This window comes from Pongo pygmaeus, chromosome 16, assembly GCF_028885625.2.
Source record: "Pongo pygmaeus isolate AG05252 chromosome 16, NHGRI_mPonPyg2-v2.0_pri, whole genome shotgun sequence".
Lineage (NCBI taxonomy): Eukaryota > Metazoa > Chordata > Mammalia > Primates > Hominidae > Pongo > Pongo pygmaeus.
The window spans coordinates 26,493,493-26,516,346 of NC_072389.2; the positions used below are offsets into that span (position 1 = coordinate 26,493,493).

Genomic DNA, 22,854 nt, shown 5'->3' on the forward strand with positions numbered 1-22,854 from the left:
TCATGCACAAAATTATTAAGAATACTATATAAAATCACCTTCAGGCTCTCTGTATAAGGTATATATAAAACATAAATGAATGTATTTCGACTTGGGTCCTATCCCCAAAATATCTCATTATTTATATGCAAATATTCCTAAATCTGATAAAAATCTGAAATGCGGAGCACTTGTGCTCCTGAGCATTTTGTAAGGGACACTCAGCCTGTGTATGTATGAACACTTATTAGATTGTACCTGGTGTTGTCATTTACTAGTTTCAGGGATATAGAAACTACCTCCCCTGACGTTCCTTTCTGTTCTCCTGTTCGTAATATACTTGCCTTAAATATTTCATTTGCTTACATTTATAACCACATATGACAATGTTATAATTTTTGGTTGAACCTTCAGACATAATTTAGCAAAATCAAGAGGTGAGGGAAAAGTCTGTTGTATTTATGCATTGGTGTGCTTGTCATCTCCTCCTTCCGGAAGTTCCAGGGTTTTCTTCTTTGATGGTTGCCATTCTGCTTAGAGAACTTCCATTAGCCTTTCTCTTGGTGTGGGTCTTCTGGTGACAAATTCTGTTTTACTTCCTCTGAGAATGTTTTGCTTTCCTTTTCATTCCCGAAGGACATTTTTGGTGGATATAAGAATTCTGGGTTAATGGTTCTTTTCATCATTTGAAAAATATTTTGTACTTTCAGCTGGCCTCCATGGTTTCTGATGAGAAATTTGCTGTCATTTGACCTGTTAATCCATGATAGTTGACGTACTGTTTTTCTTTAGTGGCCTTTGAAATGTTTCCTTTGTCTTTTGTTTTTTGGAGTTTGGTTATGATATGTCTTAGTTTGGATTTCTTCGGATTCATCCTGTTTACGGTTTGCTTACCTTAGATCTGTAGGTTTATGTCTCTTGCCAAATTTGGGAAATTTTAAGCCATCACTTCTTAGAGTACACTTTCAACCCCAACTTCTTTTTTTATTTATTTATTTTTTTTTTTTTTTGAGACAGAGTCTTGCTGTGTCTCCCAGGCTGGAGTACAGTGGTGTAGTCTCGGCTCACTGCAAGCTCCGCCTCCCGGTCAACCCCACCTTGTTTCTCCTGTCCCTTTGTGAGTTCAGTGACTGGAGTTGTTATAGTCCCATAGGTCCCTGAGACTGTTTTGTTTTTTGTTTGTTTTTCTTTTCCGTGGGGACATATACTTCTTTCTTTTCTTTTTTTTTTTTTTTTGAGATGGAATCTCTCCCTGTTTTCCAGGCTGGAGTGCAATGGCACCATCTCGGTTCACTGTAACCGCCGCCTCCCGAGTTCAAACAATTCTCCTGTCTCAGCCTCTTGAGTAGCTGGGATTACAGGTGCCCGCCACCATGGCCAGCTAATTTTTGTATTTTTAGTAGAGATGGGGTTTCACCATGTTGACAAGGCGGGTCTCAAACTCCTGACCTTGTGATCCACCTGCCTTGGCCTCCCTAAGTGCTGGGATTACAGCTATGAGCCACCATGCCCCACCTTAGGGGCGTGTATTTCTTCTGTGTTATTCACATTGGGTAACTTCTATCTTTTACATCACTGATTCTTTGCCCTTTTTCCTCCACTCTACTGCTGTGTCCATTCACTGAGCTTTTTATTTTGGTTATTGTGTTTTTCAGTTCTAAACTTCCTATTTGGTTTCTTTTTTTTTTTTTTGTCTTCCTTTTCTTGTCTTAGGCTTTCTATTTTTTCATTTATTTCACATGTGTTTGTAATTGCTTGTTGAAGCCTTTTTATCATGACTGCTTTTAATTATTGGCCACATTATTCCCACATCTTTCATTGTGGTATTTCTATAATTGTTGTTTAAAATTTGGTTTTAGATCTTCCTGGTTCTTGGTATCATGAGTGACTTTCTCAATGGAACATGTTGTTAGGCGACTCTAGGTCTTACTTAAATCTTCTGTGTAAGTGGTTAAATCTTTCTGTGACCCTGCTCTGGCCGGGATAGGGCGTGCTTCACCTCATCGCTGGCAGCTGGAGACGAAGTCCAGGCTTCCCACTTTGCCTAGAGGCCCCTGGTTACTGTGAGGCAGGGGTAGGAGTTCTGACTCCCCAGTGGTGTCCATGGTTTGTGTATTTTCTCACCCACTGTTTTAGAATGTACATGAATGATGGACTGGGCAGTCAGGATTGCAATGGAATAAGCAGGAGGGTGTCAGGGAGAAGGGCACGTGGGTGCTCAAGGGCCGAGCTGCTTTCTTGGAGCTTTGGGGTTGTTTCTGGGCTCCGCAGCCAAGCAGAAGGGAGATGTATTATTTAAAGGCGGAAAATGCAGTGACTCTTCAGGAAGGGCTTAGCCCTTGAAGTGCTGGGCCAGCCTCCTTGCCTGAAGGGTGGCTCGGTGGCGATGCCCTGAGAAGGGCAGGGGCACTGCTTTACCTGTCAGTCTTTCACTTCTCCATCTTGAGCCCAGTGTGCAATTCAGTATTCTTCATGTCATTTTAAATAACTATTAGCTCTTAGCTGCAAAGCTTCAGCTCTCACATCCTACTGCTGGTGCTGGGCACAGTGTGCGTCACCCTGTGCCTTTCCAGGGAGTGGTGAGATGTGTCCCTCTCCTGCCTTCTAAGCCCCTCCCGTCCCGTGGAGAGCATATCCAGGGAATGGGTAGCCGGAAAACTGATGTCTTCTGCCCAAGGGGAGGCAGCCAGTAGGGGTGTTGCTATTACCTGTCAGGATCCAGGGCTGCGAGGCTGGTGACTGCTGGCCTCCAGGCTAGTAAGCAGCAGAGAGGCAGGCCCAGAAGAGCCCAGCTCTCGCCCTGCCACTGGGAACTGTGGTGTTATAGGGGATTGGTGGGAGGTAACTTACAGTTCCCCTATAATGATCTGTACTCTGAGGTAGACGCATGCTTAATCGAAAGACCAGAATCCTTTGAATTATTTTCACTCATGTGATTGCCTTCTAGCTACTTACAAAACACTTCTTAGTATGGAAATTTTTGAAGATACATAGAAGTAAAGAGAATAATATAATGAAATATCACTTACTAGTTGGAATGTGTATTCTAACTGGTTACTTTATCTTCCTCTAAAATATGTCCATAAATGTGTTTCATGAGTCATGCGTACTGGGTAATTTTATCAAGACATCGTTTTTATTTTGAATTTGGTTTTTCAACATAAAAGTAATGGCTAGTGTTTTTCTCTGTTTAGGAGATGTGCTGCTGAAAAATATTGATTGATATTGACTTCAGAGTTCTGTGTTAGTAACTTTTTTTTTTTTGGGGGGAGACAGAGTCTCATTCCGTCACCCAGGCTAGAGTGCAGCAGCACAAGCTCAGCTCGCTGCAACCTTCCGCCTCCTGGGTTCAAGCGATTCTTGTGCCTCAGCGTCCTGAGTAGCTAGAATTCTAGGCGCGCACCACCACACCCAGCTAATTTTTGTATTTTTTTTTAGCAGAGAAGGGGTTTCGCCATGTTGGCCAGGCTGGTCTTGAACTCCTGACCTGAAGTGATCCACCCGCCTTGGCCTCCCAAAGTGTTGCGATTACAGGCGTGAGCCACTGTCCCGGCCAACTTTTATATGATGTTTTCAGAGAGGCAGTATGCCATGGTGGTTCAGAGTCTCTGTCATGTGCTTTACTCCTCTGTGTGGCCTCGGAGAAGTTGCTTAACCACTTGGTGCCTCAGTTTCTTCATCCATAAAATGGATTTACAACACTGCTTGACAGTGCTGGTTGTGAGGGTTGCCTGAATTCGTATGTGTAAAGTGGTTAAAACCGTTGTTGCCACATATCATGCCTTTGAGTACTACCTGTTGTCACCATCCATTTTCTCAACATTACAACAAACTGTGGCCACATTGTCCACAGGTGAGATGTTATCTTGTCTTGTTTTCTAGATGTGAATGAACTGAAGGGGTGTCTTTCTGTGCTGGTTAAAGAGCAGCAGGCCCTGGCCATTCAGTCAGCCACCACCACTCTCAGCCCCGTGACTCAAGCAGAGGCTGGTAATCTTGGAGCACTGTTTCATTGCCTTGAACCATTTTTCAGGAGAATGTCAAAGTTAAGTGGAAAAGCAGTGGCATTTCTCTGCCTCTTGTGGACAGAAAAAGGTAATATAACGCAAAGAAAGAATCCTAATGGGCCGGGCGTGGTGGCTCACGCCTGTAATCCCAGCACTTTGCGAGGCCGAGGCGGGTGGATCACGAGGTCAGGAGACCGAGACCATCCTGGTTAACACGGTGAAACCCTGTCTCTACTAAAAATACAAAAAAAATTAGCCAGGCGTGGTGGCGGGCGCCTGTAGTCCCAGCTACTTGGGAGGCTGAGGCAGGAGAATGGCATGAACCCAGGAGGCGGAGCTTGCAGTGAGCTGAGGTCGTGTCACCACACTCCAGCCTGGGCGACAGAGTGAGACTCCGTCTCAAAAAAAAAAAAAAAAGAATCCTAATGCCAGTTAAATATAAAATTCAGACTGTTTTGTTTCAGAAAGTTTAATTAAGATTTTCAATATAGTGTCTGTCTTCACCTTCTGAAATTTATTCTTGCTTTCCCTTTTTGTATGTTTTATGTAATCTGGAGAATGAATTTGCCAATTTGCTCATGTAGTAACAGACCATACTATGTAATCTCTGTCATTATTTATTCAATTAAAATTTTTTGTTTCTTTTTTTTTTTTTTTTTTTTTTGAGAGGCAACGTCTTGCACTGTCACCCAGGCTGGGGTGCAATGGTGTAATCATAGCTCATTCTAACCTTGAACTCTGGGTCTCTAGTGATCCTCCTGCTTCAGCCACCTGAGTAGCTGGGACTACAGGCACATGCAACCATGCCTGGCTAAATAAAAATAGTGTGTGTGTGTGTGTGTGTGTGTGTGTGTGTGTGTGTGTGTGTGTGTGTGTGTGTGTGTGTGTGTGTGTGTGTGTGTGTGTGTGTGTGTGTGTGTGTGTGTGTGTGTGTGTGTGTGTGTGTGCGCGCGCGCGCGCATGGAGATGGGGTCTTGCTCCTGGCCTCAAGCAATCTTCCTGCTTCAACCACTCAGAGTACTGGGATTACAGGCATGAGACACTGCGCCTGGCTCTGTGTCATTATTTTAAAGACCTTTTTCTGTCAGTAACTGTGGAAGCCAGCCAAAGCTTTAGATCAGCTCAAGTATAAATTTGAAAATGAATTCTGAACATTGTGTACGTTTTATTTTGTTTTGCTGCTGGGTAAGGAGATAGATTGTAATGTTCAGTGCCCATCTAGTTTAGATGCTTCATGTTTTTCCTTCCTAATGTGATTTTCTTATTCTTTTATTACAAGAGATGCTTTTAGGCCGGGCGCGGTGGCTCACGCCTGTAATCCCAGCACTTTGGGAGGCTGAGGCGGGCGGATCACCTGAGGTCGGGAGTTTGAGATCTGACCAATATGGAGAAACCCTGTCTCTGCTAAAAATAAAAAAATTAGCCAGGGCATGGTGGCACATGCCTGTAATCCCAGCTACTCGGGAGGCTGAGGTAGGAGAATTGCTTGAACTGGGGAGGTGGAGGTTGCAGTGAGCGGAGATCGTGCCGTTGGACTCCAGCCTGGGCAACAAGAATGAAACCCTGTCTCAAAAAGAAAAAAAAAAGTGGGGATGCTTTTGGGCATATGAGTTTTAATTTGTTGATGCCTGATAATATATTACAGATTTCCTATATTTGCTGACAGCCACTAGAATGTTTAAAGCTTATGTAAAATTGTACTTTTCCAAAATGAAGCTGTCTATCAGACTTTTGTCTTCAGAAGGCTGAACTACAAGATTGCCAGATGAAACTATATTTTGTGTAGTTAGGAGTGTTGGCTTTATTTGACTGTGATAGTGACTTTGACTCCCTGGAGAGCACATAGAAAGTACAGGAGGCAGGAAGAAACAAAGCAAAACCCTGATCATCTTGCTCGCCAGAGACACGAGCGATACTTGCAGCTTGTTTCCTTGTTTTCTTACGTTTTAATTTTTGTGTTTGTTTTCCTTTTTTGTTTCCTTATGTTTAAATATAGTTGAAATCACATTACAGTTGGCTCTCTGTATCTGGGTTTCACATCCACAGATTCAACCAACTGTGGATCGAAAATATTGGAAGAAAAGCAATAAAAAACAACACAACAATTAAGAAATACAAATAACAATACAATATAACAACTAATTACAGAGCATTTACCTTGTATTAGGTGTTAATCTAGAGATGATTTTGTTTGTTTGTTTGTTTTGACATGGGGGTCTCACTGTTGCCCAGGGCAGTGGGGCTATCATGGCTCCCTGCAGCCTTGACCTCCTGGGCTCAAGTGATTCTCCCACCTCAGCCTCCCAAGTAGCTGGGACTGCAGGCGTGTGCCACGATGCCTGGCTAATTTTTGTATTTTTTGTAGAGCCGGGGTTTTGCCATGCTGGCCAAGCTGGTCTCAAACTCTTGACCTAAAGTGACTCACCCACCTCCTCTGACCACACTTGGCCCATGTGCCTCTCTTGTAAGGACTGTGTGTCCTGTTACATGTCTGTGTCTTGTCATGTTCATATTTCTCATTTAGGATTCGGGAGCAAAGATTTCCATCTTCCAGGTACCCAGTGCCCTTCTCAGAGGTTCTTGTGTTTCCTCTCTGAGCTCCCGGTGCATTATTCAGGCACTTGTGGATAAGCGTGTACCGTTGCCCCGGCCAGCCATGTTCTTCTTTGCCATTTTTATTACACATGGTATCTTGGGGAGATCCTTCTATAACATCCCTGTTTGTTGTTTTTTGTTTTGTTTTGTTTTGTTTTGTTTTTTTGAGATGGAGTCTTGCTCTGCCTCCCAGGCTGGAGTGCAGTGGTGCGATCTTGGCTCACTGCAGCCTCCGCCTCCCAGGTTCAAGCGATTTGCCTGCCTCAGCCTCCGAGTAGCTGGGATTACAGGCATGTCACCACCACACCTGGCTACCTTTTGTATTTTTAGTGGAGACAGGGTTTCGTCCTGTTGGCCAGGCTGGTCTTGAACTCCATATCACCTGTTTTTATAGCGTATCCCCTGATCATGAAAGCAAATTTTAGTAAATTTGGAGAATATATAGTAGCAATACTGTAATATACATATATTAGAAATATGATATACTATAAAGTATAAAATAAAATTATTTTCTATGCATAATTGAGTTGAGATTATGCCTTTTTGTATTCTAGCCTTTTCTCTCTTGTACAGGATGGTTTTTGTGGTGTACCATTTGCATAACCTTTTACTACATGCGGAATGAAACTGACTTGTGAAATTAACATACGCAAGTAGCGAAAAGCTTAAAAACACACAGGACGGTGATGAGCACCATCCTCAGAAGAGGGCGACTCCCCACGGGGTGGCTCAAGCACACAGGGCTTCACCCGCGGCCAGGAGCAGACCCCGAGTGGAGGACGCCGGAGCTGGGGTGAGCCAGGCTAGCCTGTGCGTCTCTGCTGCTCTTCTTCCAGCTCCTCTCCGGCCTGGTCTCCCATGTGGGGTTTATTCTCCCTCTGTTTATGTATTTATCTGTTTATCGTCTGCTTCCTCCCACTAGAATCTCACTTTGGGAGGTCATTTCATGAGCATTTTCCCAAGACATTTAAAATTCCTTATACATTTCTTTGATGCTTAAAGAGAAAACTTTTCCTTTACAAAAGACATTTGATCAAAGTTGTTAAACAACGAAACTAAAAATCCACTTGTGATCCTGTCACTTGAAGAAAACCATTGGTCAGATTTTGGTACACACCCTTTCATAGTATTGATTTTATGTAGTATCTGCACCCTCTGCTGCTGACTGGTTGTATGTTCCGTGTGTGTCGTCTGCAGTTCCCGGCCTGTGAGCAAAGGTGTGGGGGGGCTCGCCAGAGTGGGATCCCGAGCGGCACTGTCTTTCGCCTTCGCCTTCCTGTGCAGGGCTTGGCGATCAGGTATGGTCCCTGGTGTGATGCGTTGTTCTGCTTCCCTAATCCATCAACAGTCTGGGTTTTGAGCTCGGTTCAGCCACCATGTGCCCTTCGGCTGATCCCTTGTGTTCTCTGTGCCTCGGTTTCCTTGCTTGTGAGATGAGAGGCTGCAGAGGCTGTTTCACTTTTCATGTCTGTGCTTTAAAGAAAAAAAAAGAGAGTGCATGCACCCTCACCCCCACGTCAGCCACTACCATGGAACACCTGAGTACAGACTTAATTCTAGAAGAATAAGAAGTTACTGTATTGCTCATGTGACAGCCGTGAAATACAGAATTGACTGGAACAGCTGTGCTAGATTTTGGCCTGTTGAGTGAGGGATTGGAAAGGTGACAGTGGCATCATCTCTCGCTGAGGGGTGGGAAGCCCAGCAGGAGAGTGAGGGGAGTGGGCGGGCTCCTCTGACACGTGTGTGCCCAGGCGAGAATGCGGACCTCTGCAGTGAGCTGTTGTAGGAGTCCCTGGACGCCCTGCGAGCACTTCCCGAGGCCTCGCTCTTCGATGAGAGCACCGGGTCCTCTCTGTGGCTGGAGGTGGTGGAGAGAGCGACCAGCTTCCTCAGGTCCGTTGTGATGGGGTGAGTTCTTTCCTTTCTTGCCTTCTGCACGCAGACAGCTGGCCTGCTTGAGGCTGGTTCTTACCACCCTCGCTTTAGAGCTAAGAAGCCTAGTAGGTTGGTTTCTCACCTCTGTTTTCAGCGGGCTCTCAGTGCTGTGATTCTGGGTCTGGGTTCTCAGCTTTTCAGGAGATTTGATATATGATACTCTGACTAGACCCAGGAAGCTGTGATACTAAATGAGATGGACGAGGGAGGATGCTTAGAGATTTGGCCATCAGTCATTCGTGGAGGGTTGAGCACTTACATTGTGTGTCTGTCTGTGATTAGGAGCTGCTGTCCTGAGTGCAGAGTGGCGCTTGGTTTGAAGTCTTATAGATAACGTGGGAGTAAACAACTACTCAAGATCAAATAGTTTAGTCCTTTAGCTGGTCTTTTTAGCGTAAAAAATTTTGAATAGGAATCATTTGTGTGTAAGAAAAACATGAATTCTGGTCTTAGGTGCTATGCATTTTTGTTAAGGTTTTTAAATTTAAAGAAAATATAAAATTCAACAGGGAGGACAGATGCAGAGGAAAAGTGAGGCCACTCCTCACTCCCCTTGCAGAGGTCAGCACTGTGCCTTCTTCCATCCGGCAGGAGGCCTTTGGCGTTTGCATCCCTGGCTCTGAGTCCACTTCCTGAGCCTGCTGGTGAAGGCATCACCACAAATTTTTAACGCTGGAGGCCCTGAACATAGGCATGGAGTTGATTTCAAAAATTCAGCTGTAATATTGATGCCATAGGATCCTTTCTCCGCAGTCTTGGGATAGAATTTTAAAAAATTTATTATTGAGTAACATAGAAAAGTTAAAAATATTTCATTGATCAGAGATAAAAATTAGTGTAGACATTTTGCCTTCAGATTATCAGGTGGTTTTGGAGATTGGTTCTCTAATTCCGTAGGAGAATGTTGATACTGTTATAGTCTTACAAGTCATTGAAACTGGAAAAGATAGCTAGATATTCTTCTACTCATGTTTTTGATAATGAGATAAATTATTTTATGTTTCACAAACTTGGAGTATGTCATCTACTGTAATATAGTGTCTGAATGAATAATTTAAATAAAATATATTTCTGTAAGCTAATTTTACACTTTAAAAATCTCTGAAAAATTTGAGTAGCAAGTCTCATAAACTTGATTCTAAATATTAAAAATATATCCTTCCTTGGGAGGGAGCGTGTAGTAAACGTGTTAGTGTGATTGTAAGCATGCTGTCTTTCTGGAGGTCGCTTTGTTCCTGCATCCACTGTTTTCATTTCAGGGATGTTCACGGAACACCAGGCACCAAAGGGCCAGAAGCGTCCCCCTGCAGGACCAGCACTTGGCCCTGGCCATCCTGCTGGAGCTGGCTGTGCAGACAGGCACGCTGAGGTGAGGGCTGCCACAGACTGGGAACACTTTGGGGAAGCGGCTCTGTGTCCAAATACCTGTTGCATTGTGTTTGTTTCACTGAATCGTGTGTGACTGCAGCAGATGTGGTGCTCTGTAACCAGAGAACCATGTCCCAGAGCTCGCTCTCTCTTTTCCTTTTCTTCACTTCCTTTTTTTATGCTTAGTTTTCTAGACTGGGAATTTTTTTTTTTTTTCAGTTTTCCTCATTTAATTATTTTTATTCCATGAATTTAAGATCCTAGATCTTTCATGTAAACATGCTCTTTGAGCTTCTTAACTGGTCTTTCCTATCAGCAAAAGGTGATGTCGTGTGCTGAAATCTTGGTGTCAATTCAGTGATTTAATTACCATGGCTTTACTTTCGTTTCCTTTCATATCCCAAGTATTGCTTCACTTCTATCTAGCTGTTTGCTTTTATTTTTGCTCCACCATGAAAAAAAAAGTTAATCTGTTTTTACTAGGAATAAATATCTTTTCTCCTTTGGCCAAATGTTGTTTGCCATCCTGATGTTGCTTCAGCTGTGGGACAGCGAGGCACAGGAGACTGACAATGAGCGTTCCGCCCAGGGCACCAGTGCCCCGCTTTTGCCCTTGCTGCAAAGGTTCCAGAGCATCATTTGCAGGAAGGATACGCCCCACTCCGAGGGCGACATGCACGTGGGTGTCATGATGGAACTTTGTGTGTAGGTGACACTCGAGTCTAGTTATTTTTTAAGCAAGACTGGCGTGCGTGTCCACGGCAGTATTTTTCTCTGGTGTGTGTGTGTTTGGTAGTAACAGCATTGAGTCAGATGAGACAGGTGTGGGAGGCCACTTGTTTGTGGAGAAGACTCGGATCAGTGAACACTGACTTCCTTGTCAGCACAGAACCAAGCTTGAAACATGCACTTTTAAATCAATACCAGAAAAGAACAATGAAAATAATGGCCTGCTTTGTTGGCCCTTCCTATGTACTGGGCTCTGTGCAGGGCGTGTCACCTGAGCTGTCACTCTGTTTAGTACCAGCTCCCCCCTTAACAGGTGTGGACACCGAGCTGGGGGAGGAGCAGGCGTGTGGGGCCCTGGGCCTAAACCTCCAGGACTGCTGGTCTTTACAGGTCAAGTACAAGTTGGATTTTGCCGGTTTTTTGGGAAAGTCTTAGGCATTCCAATATCATGCTTTGGTTTTTCTATTATTTGCAGTCTTTAATGATAATAGGGCTCTTCTGCCTTTAGAAGAATTAGAATTATGCAAATGAAAGTAGGTGTTCTCCAGAGTGGGCAACGTTTAGATGGAAATAAAGTTTTTGGTTTTAGATTTCAAGGCCAGCTTGAGATGCTGTGCTGGGTTCCCACAGAAGTGGTTCTGCCTTTCTCCGGGGGTCCTAGGCCTGTAGGGTGGTTTGGTTGTGCTAGTAATCTGTGTGGATTCAACTTACCTGTAGTATCATAAATGTATATATGCACAGTCAATGTTGTGTACATGTATACAGCAAATTTAGACATTTGTACAGTCAGTTTATATGCTGCATAAATATATAGCTGTATAGTATAACTGTATCATCGACATTGTCATTTGATGGGTCAAATGAGTCTATAGCAAAATAAAAAAAATAATTAAAGGCTAATTGTTACTTTAATTTTTCCCACCATTTCTGAATGTTTGTTTACTTTTCCTTTCTAGCTTTTGTGTGGCCCTCTGAGCCCCATTGAGAGTTTCCTGAGGTACCTCACCCTTCCACAAGACAACGAGCTTGCCATTGATCTGCGACAAATGGTGATTGTTGTCATGGCCCATTTAGACCGTCTGGCTACGCCCTGTAGATGCTTCCGCTGTGTAGCTCTCTGACGTCTCATAAGGTGTGTGTGCAAGAACCGTGTTCTCCATGTGTTTTGTAGCTAGTACCACTTCTAGGTTCTCATCCTGGGCCCATGTGGAGACTTGTTTTTTCTGGTATTGTTGGGGGGAGCTGGCTTATGGTTTTTAAACATGTTTGCTGTTGAAAGTATTATCCGTGTAGAGAGTGAGTGATGAGCAAGCTGAGGCACACAGGCCTGGGGACCCAACCTGGGGGCCCGCATTCCAGGTTCAGGTGGCACAGCCCCAGAGAGCTGCCCTTTATCCACAGCCCCAGGCCCTCCCACCTGCAGGGGGTTCCACAGCCTTCTTTATACTCTGAACACGGGCTGTGTTAGTATGTAATGCTGGTTATAGCAGTGACAGTATAATTATATATTATATCTGTTATGTAATAGTAATGGTAATAGTAGTGATTTGCATGTGTGGAGCACCTGTAGGGTGCAAGCCTGCTGAGGACCTCATGCACGCTGTTGTATCTCATTATGTCAATGAGAAAACTGCCTTTGGGAATGGTAGTGAACTTTGCCAGTGTATAACAGTAATCCTAGTTTTGAATCCAGATTTTTCTAAGATTTTATTTCTAGTATGAAGAGTATTTATTTTGTTTTACAGTCATTAAAAAAAAAAAAGGAATACAGTCACATGGTTCAAAAATCAAACCTAGGCAGAGACACACTGTCGCTTCCCCGCCCACGCCTTCCAGCCATTTCCCACCTGCTGCCTCTGACTTTTCAGTCTCCTCTGTAACCTTGTTCTCTGGAATGAGTACGCTAGTGGTAGCATGTTGCATTACTTGTGTTGCTTGTTTTTTTTTACTAACCATATATACTGGAGTACTTTATCAGAGTGTCGCTCTTTGTTTTTATAAAGCAGCTTAGTCTTCAGTGTGTGGATGTGTCTTTTATGTATCTTTCTTTAGTGAGTCTCTTATTGGTGGACACTTGGGCTTATTGCCACAGTGTTGCTATACAAATAGTGCTGAGGGTCGGGTGTGGTGGCTCACGCCTGTAATCCCAGCACTTTGGGAGGCCGAGGTGGGCGGATCACCTGAGGTTGGGAGTTTGAGACCAGCCTGGCCAATTTGGAGAAACCCCGTCTCTACTAAAAAATACAAAAATTAGCCGGGCGTGGTGGCACATGCCTGTAATCCCAGCTACTCGGGAGGCTGAGGCAGAAGAATTGCTTGAACCCGGGAGGCAGAGGTTGCAGTGAGCCAAGATCGCGCCACCGCACTCCAGGCTGGGCAACAAGAGTGAAACTCCATCTCAAACAAAAACAACAAAAAACACAAATAGTACTGCAAGGCTTGACCTGGAACATGTGTCCTCCATGGGTGCATGCGTGTGTGCCTGTGCACATGCACAGGTGGGGATGCACCTAGTGTGGGCTGGTTGTCACCAGATTGCTCCTGTACAACTTGATTTCTCTCACCACCAATATGGCTGCTGGTCTCCCAGCCTTGTGTGTGGGCTTTTGGGATTTTGCCTGTTAAAGCACAAAATGGTGACCCTGATATAGTTTGAGCATTTTAAAATACATTAGTATTTAAGGGCCATTTATACTACTTTTTAATGGTCTCTGTTAAAATGAAATGCAATGGAAACGGAAAAATAACCTGTTCAGTTGCTTCATCATACCTGTTAAATGAGGTAATACAGCATGGTACGAGCTATTTTGATGCTTTGAATCAGCATATTTTCTCTTTATTTGCTTTGTTTTTTAGCTTATAATATCTCAGTGCTACTCCCAGCATTTTTTTTTTTTTTTTTTTTTTTGCTGTTGTAAAAGAAAACATTTACTTTCTCATCTTGCAGGGATCATTGCAAGAGGTCATAGGTTGGGTGTTAATAGGATGGAAATACTATGCCAATGTGATTGGTCCAATCCAGTGCAAAGGCCTGGCCAACCTGGGAGTCACACAGATTGCCTGTGCAGAGAAGCGCTTCCTGATTCTGTCACGCAATGGCCGCGTGTACACACAGGCCTACAATAGTGACACACTGGTGAGTGTTCTGGGCACCGCCTGCAGTGTTTCCTTGTGGAGCAGGGTCTGAACTATAGATGCACAAGCTCTGGTGTTTCTTTAAGCCATTTGATTTCTGAAGATTGATAAGCTTCTGTTTATTGTATATTATGTTTAATGATCTCAGTTGTAATATTGTCAAGATTTGGGTTGTGAAGATTAGGAAGTCCTTACAGTGAAACTCATTGCTAATCATGAGATTCCCATTTGTAAACTCATTTCCACGTGTAAACTCATTTGACTTTGGGACCAGACAGGTGACAGATGAGGGAGATGGGCCTCATGGGGATAGCGGCAAATTGGGACGTGGCATGTTTTCATTAAAGCGAGGTATTCCTCCCTGTCGGCTGTGTGTCTCTGTGGCATGGGGCTAGCCTGTCCTGCCCCTGCATCGGCTCTGCTCTTGGCACAGAGCACTTGGAGGCTGCCCGCTGTTCTGTTGGTGCTGCGTGGGAAGGGCTGGAGAGCCGGCCCCATGGCCCCCAGGGACTTATGCCCCACTTCCAGTTAGAGCAGGCTTTGCTCAGGGATACATGATAACGGAGAGCTGCGCTGCTTTCATTTTCCTTGGACTGATGACTACTTTTCTTGGTATTTTTCCTTTTTTAGGTCCCACAGCTGGTCCAAGGCCTCGCCTCCAGAAACATTGTAAAAATTGCTGCCCATTCTGATGGTCACCATTACCTAGCCTTGGCTGCCACTGGAGAGGTGTACTCCTGGGGCTGTGGGGATGGCAGATGGCTGGGCCACAGGGACACTGTGTATGTATTGCTCATTTCTGTAGGGGACACACTCTTCTTTTATGTTGCTATATCCTAAACAGGATGGAGTGCAGAAGTGTGTCCAGGTGTTTTCCAGCTACCCTGACATGTAGCGCTGGGGTGGAGCAGGACACTACGATATGCCCCCTCCTTGGTGATGGCTTAGGAGCTCTGCCCATGCATGGAGGGCAACAGGAATTGGCCTTTCGGCTCTTCTCCACCCCGTGTAGCCTTGGCCAGCCTTTTATCTACTCAAACTGCATCGCCACTCTGGAGTTTGCCAAAACAAATCCTACACCACTGTTCCTTCATTCACAAACAGTTCACCCTGTCTCCCGTAGATAAGGTTGTCACCCTTTCCTTGAACCATAATATTATTTTTACAGGAACAAAAGTCAGCAGTTTCTTCCTAATATTATCCTATTCGGTGGAACCTTTTATTGTGAAAGAACAGAGATAAAACAAAGTTATTATAAATGCCAGGCTGTAAGAATTGGGAGGTCTGACAGCCCCATGGAGTGATGGGGAACCCTCTTGTACTTTGCTGTTGTGCGTGGAACTTTGGCATTAGGTTTAAATGAAGGACGTGTGTGCATACCAACTCAGCAAGCCCATGTCATGTGGGCCAGAGCCCTGAGCAGGGAGCAGGCAGTTGCAGAGCTTGAAATGAGCGAAGTCATGACTGCACTTGTGTCCCTTGAGAGGAGCCTGGGGGGCATGGCCCATGCACACCACAGGGTGGAGTTGAGGTCATCATTGCTGACAGCATCCGCTGGGAAGATCCCAAACTGGGAGAAAAGCAGAGTGATGCGCATTGTGTGGTACATGTATGCCAAGCTCAGAACAGCCCAACCCTGACAGTGTTGAAAGGGATTCAGACAAATGTAAAATGAGTGAAAAACAAAAGATTGATCTCCATGGAATTTATAGCTGTTACTCTCACACTGGATCCTAAAGGCTGGGATTGACATGGGGTACATGGGACTTGAAAGGTGTAGAGGTGCAGGACAGGGTGGTATATCTGCTTACTTCCTTTATGGTATTTATAACTGACTTTATATAAAATATTTCATAGTAAAACAATTCTCAGTGGAGAGTAAGTGCTGGGATGAGTAACTTAGGCCTTATTCTAGGACTTCAAGGAAGGAAGAGAGATGAGTGCAGATGGCAGAAGCTGGAGATAACCTTTTGGGGAAGTTGAAACTTAAGCTGAGTAAGGGAGAGTTTGTACTGAGTAGAGTCATTGGGCTGTCCCTGTGAGCGCCTGTGCCACTGTGTGTGTGTATTTTGCAAACTAGTAGGTCTCAAAGTGAGTAAACCATGTCGTTGGAGAGGCCTGGCTTCTATAGATTCTCAAGAAAATGTCATCCATCATAGGAACATATTCTGGATCCTAAGAATAGGGTATTTTGCTAACTTTGCAATTTCTTCAACTAGTAAGACTTCTCTACCCTAATCCCCACTGCCTCATACTTTTCATTTGTAAAGTATAGATTGCAGAGTGCTGGCTTCATTCCATCCCCATTCATTTAACAAATACATACAAATGTTAGTCAGCTTTATGAGGCTTCCATACAGCCAGATGACAGTTTCAGATGTAGAGTTGGGTGGTTTTGACAAGTGCACGCAGTTGGGTCACTGCCATCAAGACATGGGGCGCTCCCGTCACTTCCGGGGATTCGAGTCGATGCCCGTTCCTACCTCCAGTTCCTGACAACCTCTGATCTGCCCTCTGTTGTTACGATTTTGTCTTTTCCATAATTTAATATAAACAAAGCCATACAGTGTATGGTGTTTTGTTTCTGGCGTCTTTCACTTAGCATGATGTCTTGAGATGCAGCCATGTTGTTTGGTGTGTGGGTAAGTCATTCCTTCTGTTGCAGATGGACCGTGGTTTTGGGCCATTGTGAATAAAGCTGCAATGGACTTTATTGTACAAGCCTTTTTTTTTTTTTTTTTTTTTTTTGAGATGGAGTTTTGCTCTTGTTGCCCAAGTTGGAGTGCAATGGCATGATGTCAGCTCACTGCAACCTCCACCTCCTGGATTCAAGCGATTCTCCTGCCTCAGCCTTCCAAGTAGCTGGGATTACAGGCACCCGCTACCATGCCCAACTAATTTTGTATTTTTAGTAGAGATGGGGTTTCACCATGTTAACCAGGCTGGTCTCAAACTCCTGACCTCAGGTGATCCGCCCACCTCGGCCACCCAAAGTGCTAGGATTATAGGCGTGAGCCACCATGCCTGGCCTATTGTACAAGTCTTTAACAAACACTGTTTTTATATTTCTACTGGATACCATGCTTGGCATCGGGTTCCAACTGAACAAAAAGTCATGGATGTGTTAGGTGTTTGAATTCTGTCTTTCTTATTTTATTAGGTACCTAGAAGGTGAAACTGGCCTGATGCTGTGATGGTCTAAATTTGGCTAGTGAATTTCCTTTGCTAACACTAATAAGAAATAACACCAAGAAGAAAGGCGTTCATGTTTGTTCCCTTCCTCCCCAAGGCCTCTGGAGGAGCCTAAGGTGATCTCCGCCTTCTCTGGAAAGCAGGCCGGGAAGCACGTGGTGCACATCGCTTGTCGGAAGCACTTACAGCGCAGCCGTCACTGCCGAGGGGGAGCTGCACACCTGGGGCCATGGGAACTATGGCCGGCTGGGCCACAGTACATCTGGTCTGCATCAGTGGGAGCATGCAGCAGGAGGTGGCCTCTTACAGGACTTAATAAACGGCCGTCCTATCTGTTTGAAGGCTCCAGTGAGGACGAGGCCATTCTGATGCTGGTAGCTGGGCTTAAAGGACTGAAGGTCATCGATGTGGCGTGTGGGAGTGGGGACGCTCAAACCCTGGCTGTCACTGAGAACGGTACGTAGAGCTCTCGCCACCCTCGACAGGCCCTCGAGGACACGCATGGCAGCTTCCCTGGAGGAAGCCGCCCACCCTGTCGTCCAGTGGGTGTGGGGCTCAGTGTCATTGGTGGAGAGGCCCCGGTGGTTACTGGGCTTGTTTGCCTGGGGCCTGTCAGATGGTTCGCAGCTGCCACCATCTCTATGTGAGCATTTTATCAACTATGCTGATACATGCAGTTGGGAACACATACAGTGGTACGGTTGACCAGCAGTCCGCACGGTGGCAACAGAAGCAGCAGGCAAATGGGAGGGTGGTCTGCAAGCGTCTGCAGTGTGCCGGGTCCCAGTTATGTGTTACGGAGGCAGTGGGCCTTTGGTTCTGTGAAGCAGTGAACATTGAGCCCAGGCTAGTAAGAGTCAGGACTTTGTTTTTCATGGAATGAAAACAAAAAGAAAACTCAGCTTTCCCTGTCTTTATTGTTTCTATATCAACCTCAAGTGTCATCTAGATTTCATTTGCTCAGTAGCCACCCTTGTAGTGTTAACTATGCACATGGGTGGTCTAGATTAGTGTGCATTTTTCATTATATTATTTTCAGTCATTTAAAATTTTTCATTAAAATGCAGAGTTGTTGTTATTTAAATGCATTTGTATTTTTTATGGCAAGTGTGGTCTTGGGGAGATGGTGACTATGGGAAATTGGGCAGAGGTGGTAGTGATGGCTGCAAAACCCCAAAGCTGATTGAAAAGCTTCAAGACTTGGATGTGGTCAAAGTCCGCTGTGGAAGTCAGTTTTCCATTGCTTTGATGAAAAGTGGCCAAGTTTATTCATGGGGAAAAGGTGACAACCAGAGACTTGGACACAGAACAGAGGAATATGTTCGTTATCCAAAACTCTTAGAAGGCTTGCAAGGTGAGTGCAAATGTAAACTTTTAAAACCCTTCAGGACAGTTTCTTTAGTAATGTTTTAAAGTTTGCAGGTTTAATGTTCTTAACCTCACATTCCATGAATGGACTGTCATTAGAAACTTTTACTGCCAGCTTGGTGTAGGTATTGATACTAAGAGGAAAGTGGGTGTGTCTCTATTAAAAAATGACTTTGAGTTACTCTTACCAAATTTAATTTAAACCCATTGAGTTTTACAAACATTGGCACTTTCTGTGGCAGGCACGCATTCCTCACTCAGCAGGCTGGACTCAGTAAGGGTTCCTTCTGTGTGGTGAGGTCACCTGTACTTGTACTGCAGGCACACTGAGGACCGTGAGTGTGCATTGTGCTGTGGGGCCACATTGGGAGGTGGGATTGGGTCCACCTGGGTCGCTCTCATGTGAACTCATCCTTGATGGGTGATTCCTGCTTGCTCAGTTGCAAAGGTGTCCAGCATGCATTGTAGTTGGAGGGAACAGATGGAAGCCAAGGTATGTAGATATGAGTGCCAGCGCCTTCAATGTGGGCTGCCAGCGCGGGCAGAGATGATGGGAGCCTCCACAAGAAGACCCTGAGATTCTTCTGTGGTGTTCTTACTAGGGATGTTATGCTGCAGGAAGTTGGGGTGGGGGCCATCAAAACTATGATGATGGAGGGATTTTTCTAAGGTAAAACTGGACTTTTCCGTACCATCTGGCCTAGTGGTTGGGAGATAGTCTTCATCCTAGTCGAGAACTGGCGAAGGGCAGGCAAGTTGACAAGAAAGTAGGGAAGAAGGGAAAAGGCAGTGAGAGGTAGGTACATCAGATCGACTCTTTAGGGTTCTCTCAGGGTGGGCAGCCTTTTTCTTAAAGGGCCAGATTGTATTTGAAGCAGGTGGACCTGACTGTGTTCCAACACCAGTGTCTTCACAGAAGCAGGCTTTGGGCTGCATTCTATGGGGGGCTGTAGTTCGTTATGTCCTGGTTACTATATACATTCTTTGTGTGTTTGCTTCTTTACCAAGTGTGTTTGGAAGTGGGACTTTTAACTAAGACTTGCCAGTTCCTTTCTCCATTAGTTTTATTTTGAAGCATGTTAATATCTTGATGTCTAAGAGTTTTGTGTGCCCATATGGTATTTATTATTTTCTAGGCTTCTGAGATAAGTTGCAGAGTAAGAAGTTTACTGTGTCATTGAATGGTATTTGAATTTCACTTGCCTTCTTGTTTATATTCACCTCCATTAGTATAGGAAAGCTATGACAATTATTAGATACAGAAATCGTTTACTTTGAGGGTATTTAAATTACTGTTGAAAACACCTTTTGTTGTTGCTGATGTTAACTTATGGTAAGCTCCTAGGATAGAATTGTTCCCCTTACTGCAGTGTGTTTTTTCAGCTGAATTATTTTATATGTTGACATTTCTGTGAAACACCCTTTGTGTTGGTCATGTTAGATTTACCAGGAAAGAAAAATAGAATATTTTGCTGAGTGTTTAAATAGAAACAACGTTTTAAATAGTGATATCTCCTAACTCTGAGAGAACAATAGATTTCTTCTTAGGAAGCCTTCCTCAGTGAAGAGTGTGCTGTGCATTGTTGTATCTGGGATGGGAGAATGTGATCTAATGGTTAATTAAAAGCACCTTGTTTCTTTCGGAATGAAAATCTGAATGAGGAGGAGAAAAAAGAACAGATCCATTTCGTATCCCAGCATTATGATGTTTGTAGGCTGTGGGTCCTAACAAATTGTAGCTGACAAAATACAGGAGTTTTAATAACACACCCAAAGCAAATGATTGTGCTTAATATTAAAGCAACAGATTATCCTCAAGAAGTTAATATTAAAAGCTTTCTGACCTGAATGGCCTAGTGGAAATATCTTTCTAGGCCATTCAGGTCATAGGCTTGAAGCTGCATCTGCATCCCTCTTTCCTTGTAGGGAAGAAGGTGATTGATGTGGCTGCAGGCTCCACCCACTGCCTGGCTCTGACTGAGGACAGCGAGGTCCACAGCTGGAGGAGCAACGACCAGTGCCAGCACTTTGACACCTTGCGCGTGACCAAGCCAGAACCTGCAGCATTGCCAGGACTCGACGCCAAACACATAGTGGGAGTTACCTGTGGGCCTGCCCAGGTACTGAATATAGAGCTTGATTTGGTATTTTGGAGGATTTTGGTTTCCAGTTGTTCATTACCAGTATATAGGAAATACCACTGAGTTTTGTTTGTTGTTCTTGTGTCCTGCAGTAGTGCTAAACTCATTTATTATGAGCTTCATTGTAGTTTCCTTGGGTTTTCTTCATGGACAATTAAATGCTATCTGTATAGAGGGGCAGTTTCATTTCTTCCTTTCCAGTCTGCTTGCCTTTTATGTATTTTTCCCGGCCTGATTGCCCTGGCCAGGACTTGCAGTGTGAAGCTGAATAGGAGAGGTGACAGTGGGTGCCCTGCCTTGCTCCTGACTGTAGGGGAAAGCAGTTCAGTCTTTCACCATCAACTGTGATGTTAGCTGCGCATATTTATATAGGTGCCTTATTACCAGATTAAGGCAGTTTCTTTAATTCCCCCCCAATTTTTTTTTTTTTTTTTTTTTTTTGAGACGGAGTCTCGCTCTATGCCCAGGCTGGCGTGCGCTGGCGTGATCTCGGCTCACTGCAAACTCCGCCTCCTGGGTTCACGCCATTCTCCTGCCTCAGCCTCCCGAGTAGCTGGGACTACAGGCACCTGCCACCGTGCTCAGCTACCTTTCTGTATTTTTAGTAGAGACGGGGTTTCACCGTGTTAGCCAGGATGCTCTCGATCTCCTGACCTTGTGATCTGCCTGCCTCGGCCTCCCAAAGTGCTGAGATTACAGGTGTGAGCCACCATGCCCGGCCTTAATTCCCCCTTTTAGAAGCTTTTGAAAAATCCTGAATGGGTGTTAAAATTTGTTAAATGCTTTCAATCCAAATGAAATGGTCATGCAGTTTTCCTTCTTTAGTGTGTTAGTGTGGTGTATTACATTGATGATTTTTACTTTCTTTTTCTTAAACTTTTTTTTTTTCTTTTTTAGAGATGGAGTTTCACTATGTTGCCCAGGCTGGTCTTGAAATCCTGAGCTCAAGTGATCTGCCTGCCTTGGCCTCCCAAAGTGCTGGGATTACAGGTGTGAGACACTATACCAGCCTGATTTTTAAATACTGACCAAGCCTTGTGTTACTGGGATAGGGATCACTTGGCCACAATTTACTACTCTATATTTTTTGTTTTGAGACAGAATCTCACCCAGGCTGGAGTGCATTGGTGCAATCTCAGCTCTCTGCAACCTCTGCATCCTGGGTTCAAGCAATTCTCCTGCCTCAGCTTCCTGAGTAGCTGGGATTAGAGGTGTGCACCATCACACCTGGCTAATTTTGTTTGTTTGTTTGTTTGTTTGTTTGTTTTTAATAGAGATGGGGTTTCACCATGTTGGCCAGCCTGGTCTCCAACTCCTGACCTCAAGTGATCCACCCTCCTTGGCATCCCAAATTCCTATGATTATAGGCGTGAGCCACCGCGCCCAGCCCTATTCTGTTTCTGTATTGCTAAATTTGACTTGGTAACACGTTTTTGAGGATTTTTCTGTTGATGCTCATCAGGGATGTTGGTTTGCAGTTTTCTTTCTTTGTATTATACTATCTCGTCTGACTTTCTGTCAGGGGAAAGCTGACCTTATACAAAGTATTGGCATGTGTTCCCTCCTTTTCCATTTTCTATAAGGGATTGTGTAGAATTAGTGTTACTTCTTCTTTAAATGTTTTTGAATCCATCTGAACCTGAGATTTCTTTCTAAAAGATTATACGCCGGGCGCGGTGGCTCACGCCTATAATCCCAGCACGTTGGGAGGCCAAGGCAGGTGGATCACCAGAGGTCAGGAGTTTGAGACCAGCCTGGCTAACATGTTGAAACCTCGTTTCTACTAAAAATACAAAAAATTAGTCGAGCTTGGTGGCGTGTGCCTGTAATCCCAGCTACTCAGGAGGCTGAGGCAGGAGAATCACTTGAACCTGGGAGGCGGAGATTGCAGAAAGCTGAGATTGCACCAATGCACTCCAGCCTGGGTGACAGAGTGAGACTCCGGCTCAAAAAAAAAAAGAAAAGATTTTGCAAATTCAATTTATTTAACAGGTATAGAACTATTGAGGTGACCTGTTTGTTTCTAGGAGGATTTTCCTGGTTTGTGGCACTCAGACATTGCTTTATTTCATCTAAGTTGTCTGATTTTTACATGTCAAGTTTTCCTTAGCATTCTCTTGCTAATCATCTGAATTCTGTGGGGCCTGCAGTGATGTCCCTTCATTCATTCCTGATACTGATAATTTGTGTCTTTTCTGTTTTTTTCTTTGTCAGTTTTGCTAGAGTTTTTCAATTTTGTTGATCTTTTCAAAGAACAATCTGTAAGTTTCATTAATTTTTGGCTTGTTTTTTTGCTTTCAATCTCATTGGTTTTCTGCTTTTATCTTGTCATTTGTCCCTTTGGCTTGTTTTGTGTTCACTTTGCTCTTTTTTAGTTTCTTAAGGTGGAAAGTTAGATTGCT

At 44.3% G+C, this 22,854-nt stretch overlaps 1 protein-coding gene across 12 annotated transcripts in view; it reads left to right on the forward strand.

Moving 5' to 3' along the window:
- Nucleotides 1–22,854, forward strand: part of LOC129014675 (E3 ubiquitin-protein ligase HERC2-like) — a 46,311-nt gene that overhangs the window by 15,967 nt on the left and 7,490 nt on the right. For 3 of the 12 annotated variants that reach the window (XM_063653210.1, XM_063653205.1, XM_063653199.1), the window contains exons 4-13: nt 3,862–4,074; nt 7,136–7,374; nt 7,779–8,477; nt 9,779–9,888; nt 10,429–10,566; nt 11,573–11,665; nt 13,564–13,752; nt 14,382–14,533; nt 17,041–17,399; nt 20,238–20,431. In XM_063653210.1, the coding sequence (XP_063509280.1) occupies nt 8,342–8,477; nt 9,779–9,888; nt 10,429–10,566; nt 11,573–11,665; nt 13,564–13,752; nt 14,382–14,533; nt 17,041–17,399; nt 20,238–20,431 (1,371 nt within the window). In that variant the 5' untranslated portion in view covers nt 3,862–4,074; nt 7,136–7,374; nt 7,779–8,341. Of the gene's footprint in view, nt 1–3,861; nt 4,075–7,135; nt 7,375–7,778; nt 8,493–9,778; nt 9,889–10,428; nt 10,567–11,572; nt 11,666–13,563; nt 13,753–14,381; nt 14,534–17,040; nt 17,400–20,237; nt 20,432–22,854 lie in introns of those variants that run through there. The other 9 variants (XM_063653206.1, XM_063653207.1, XM_063653200.1 and 6 more) reach the window with 8 other exon arrangements.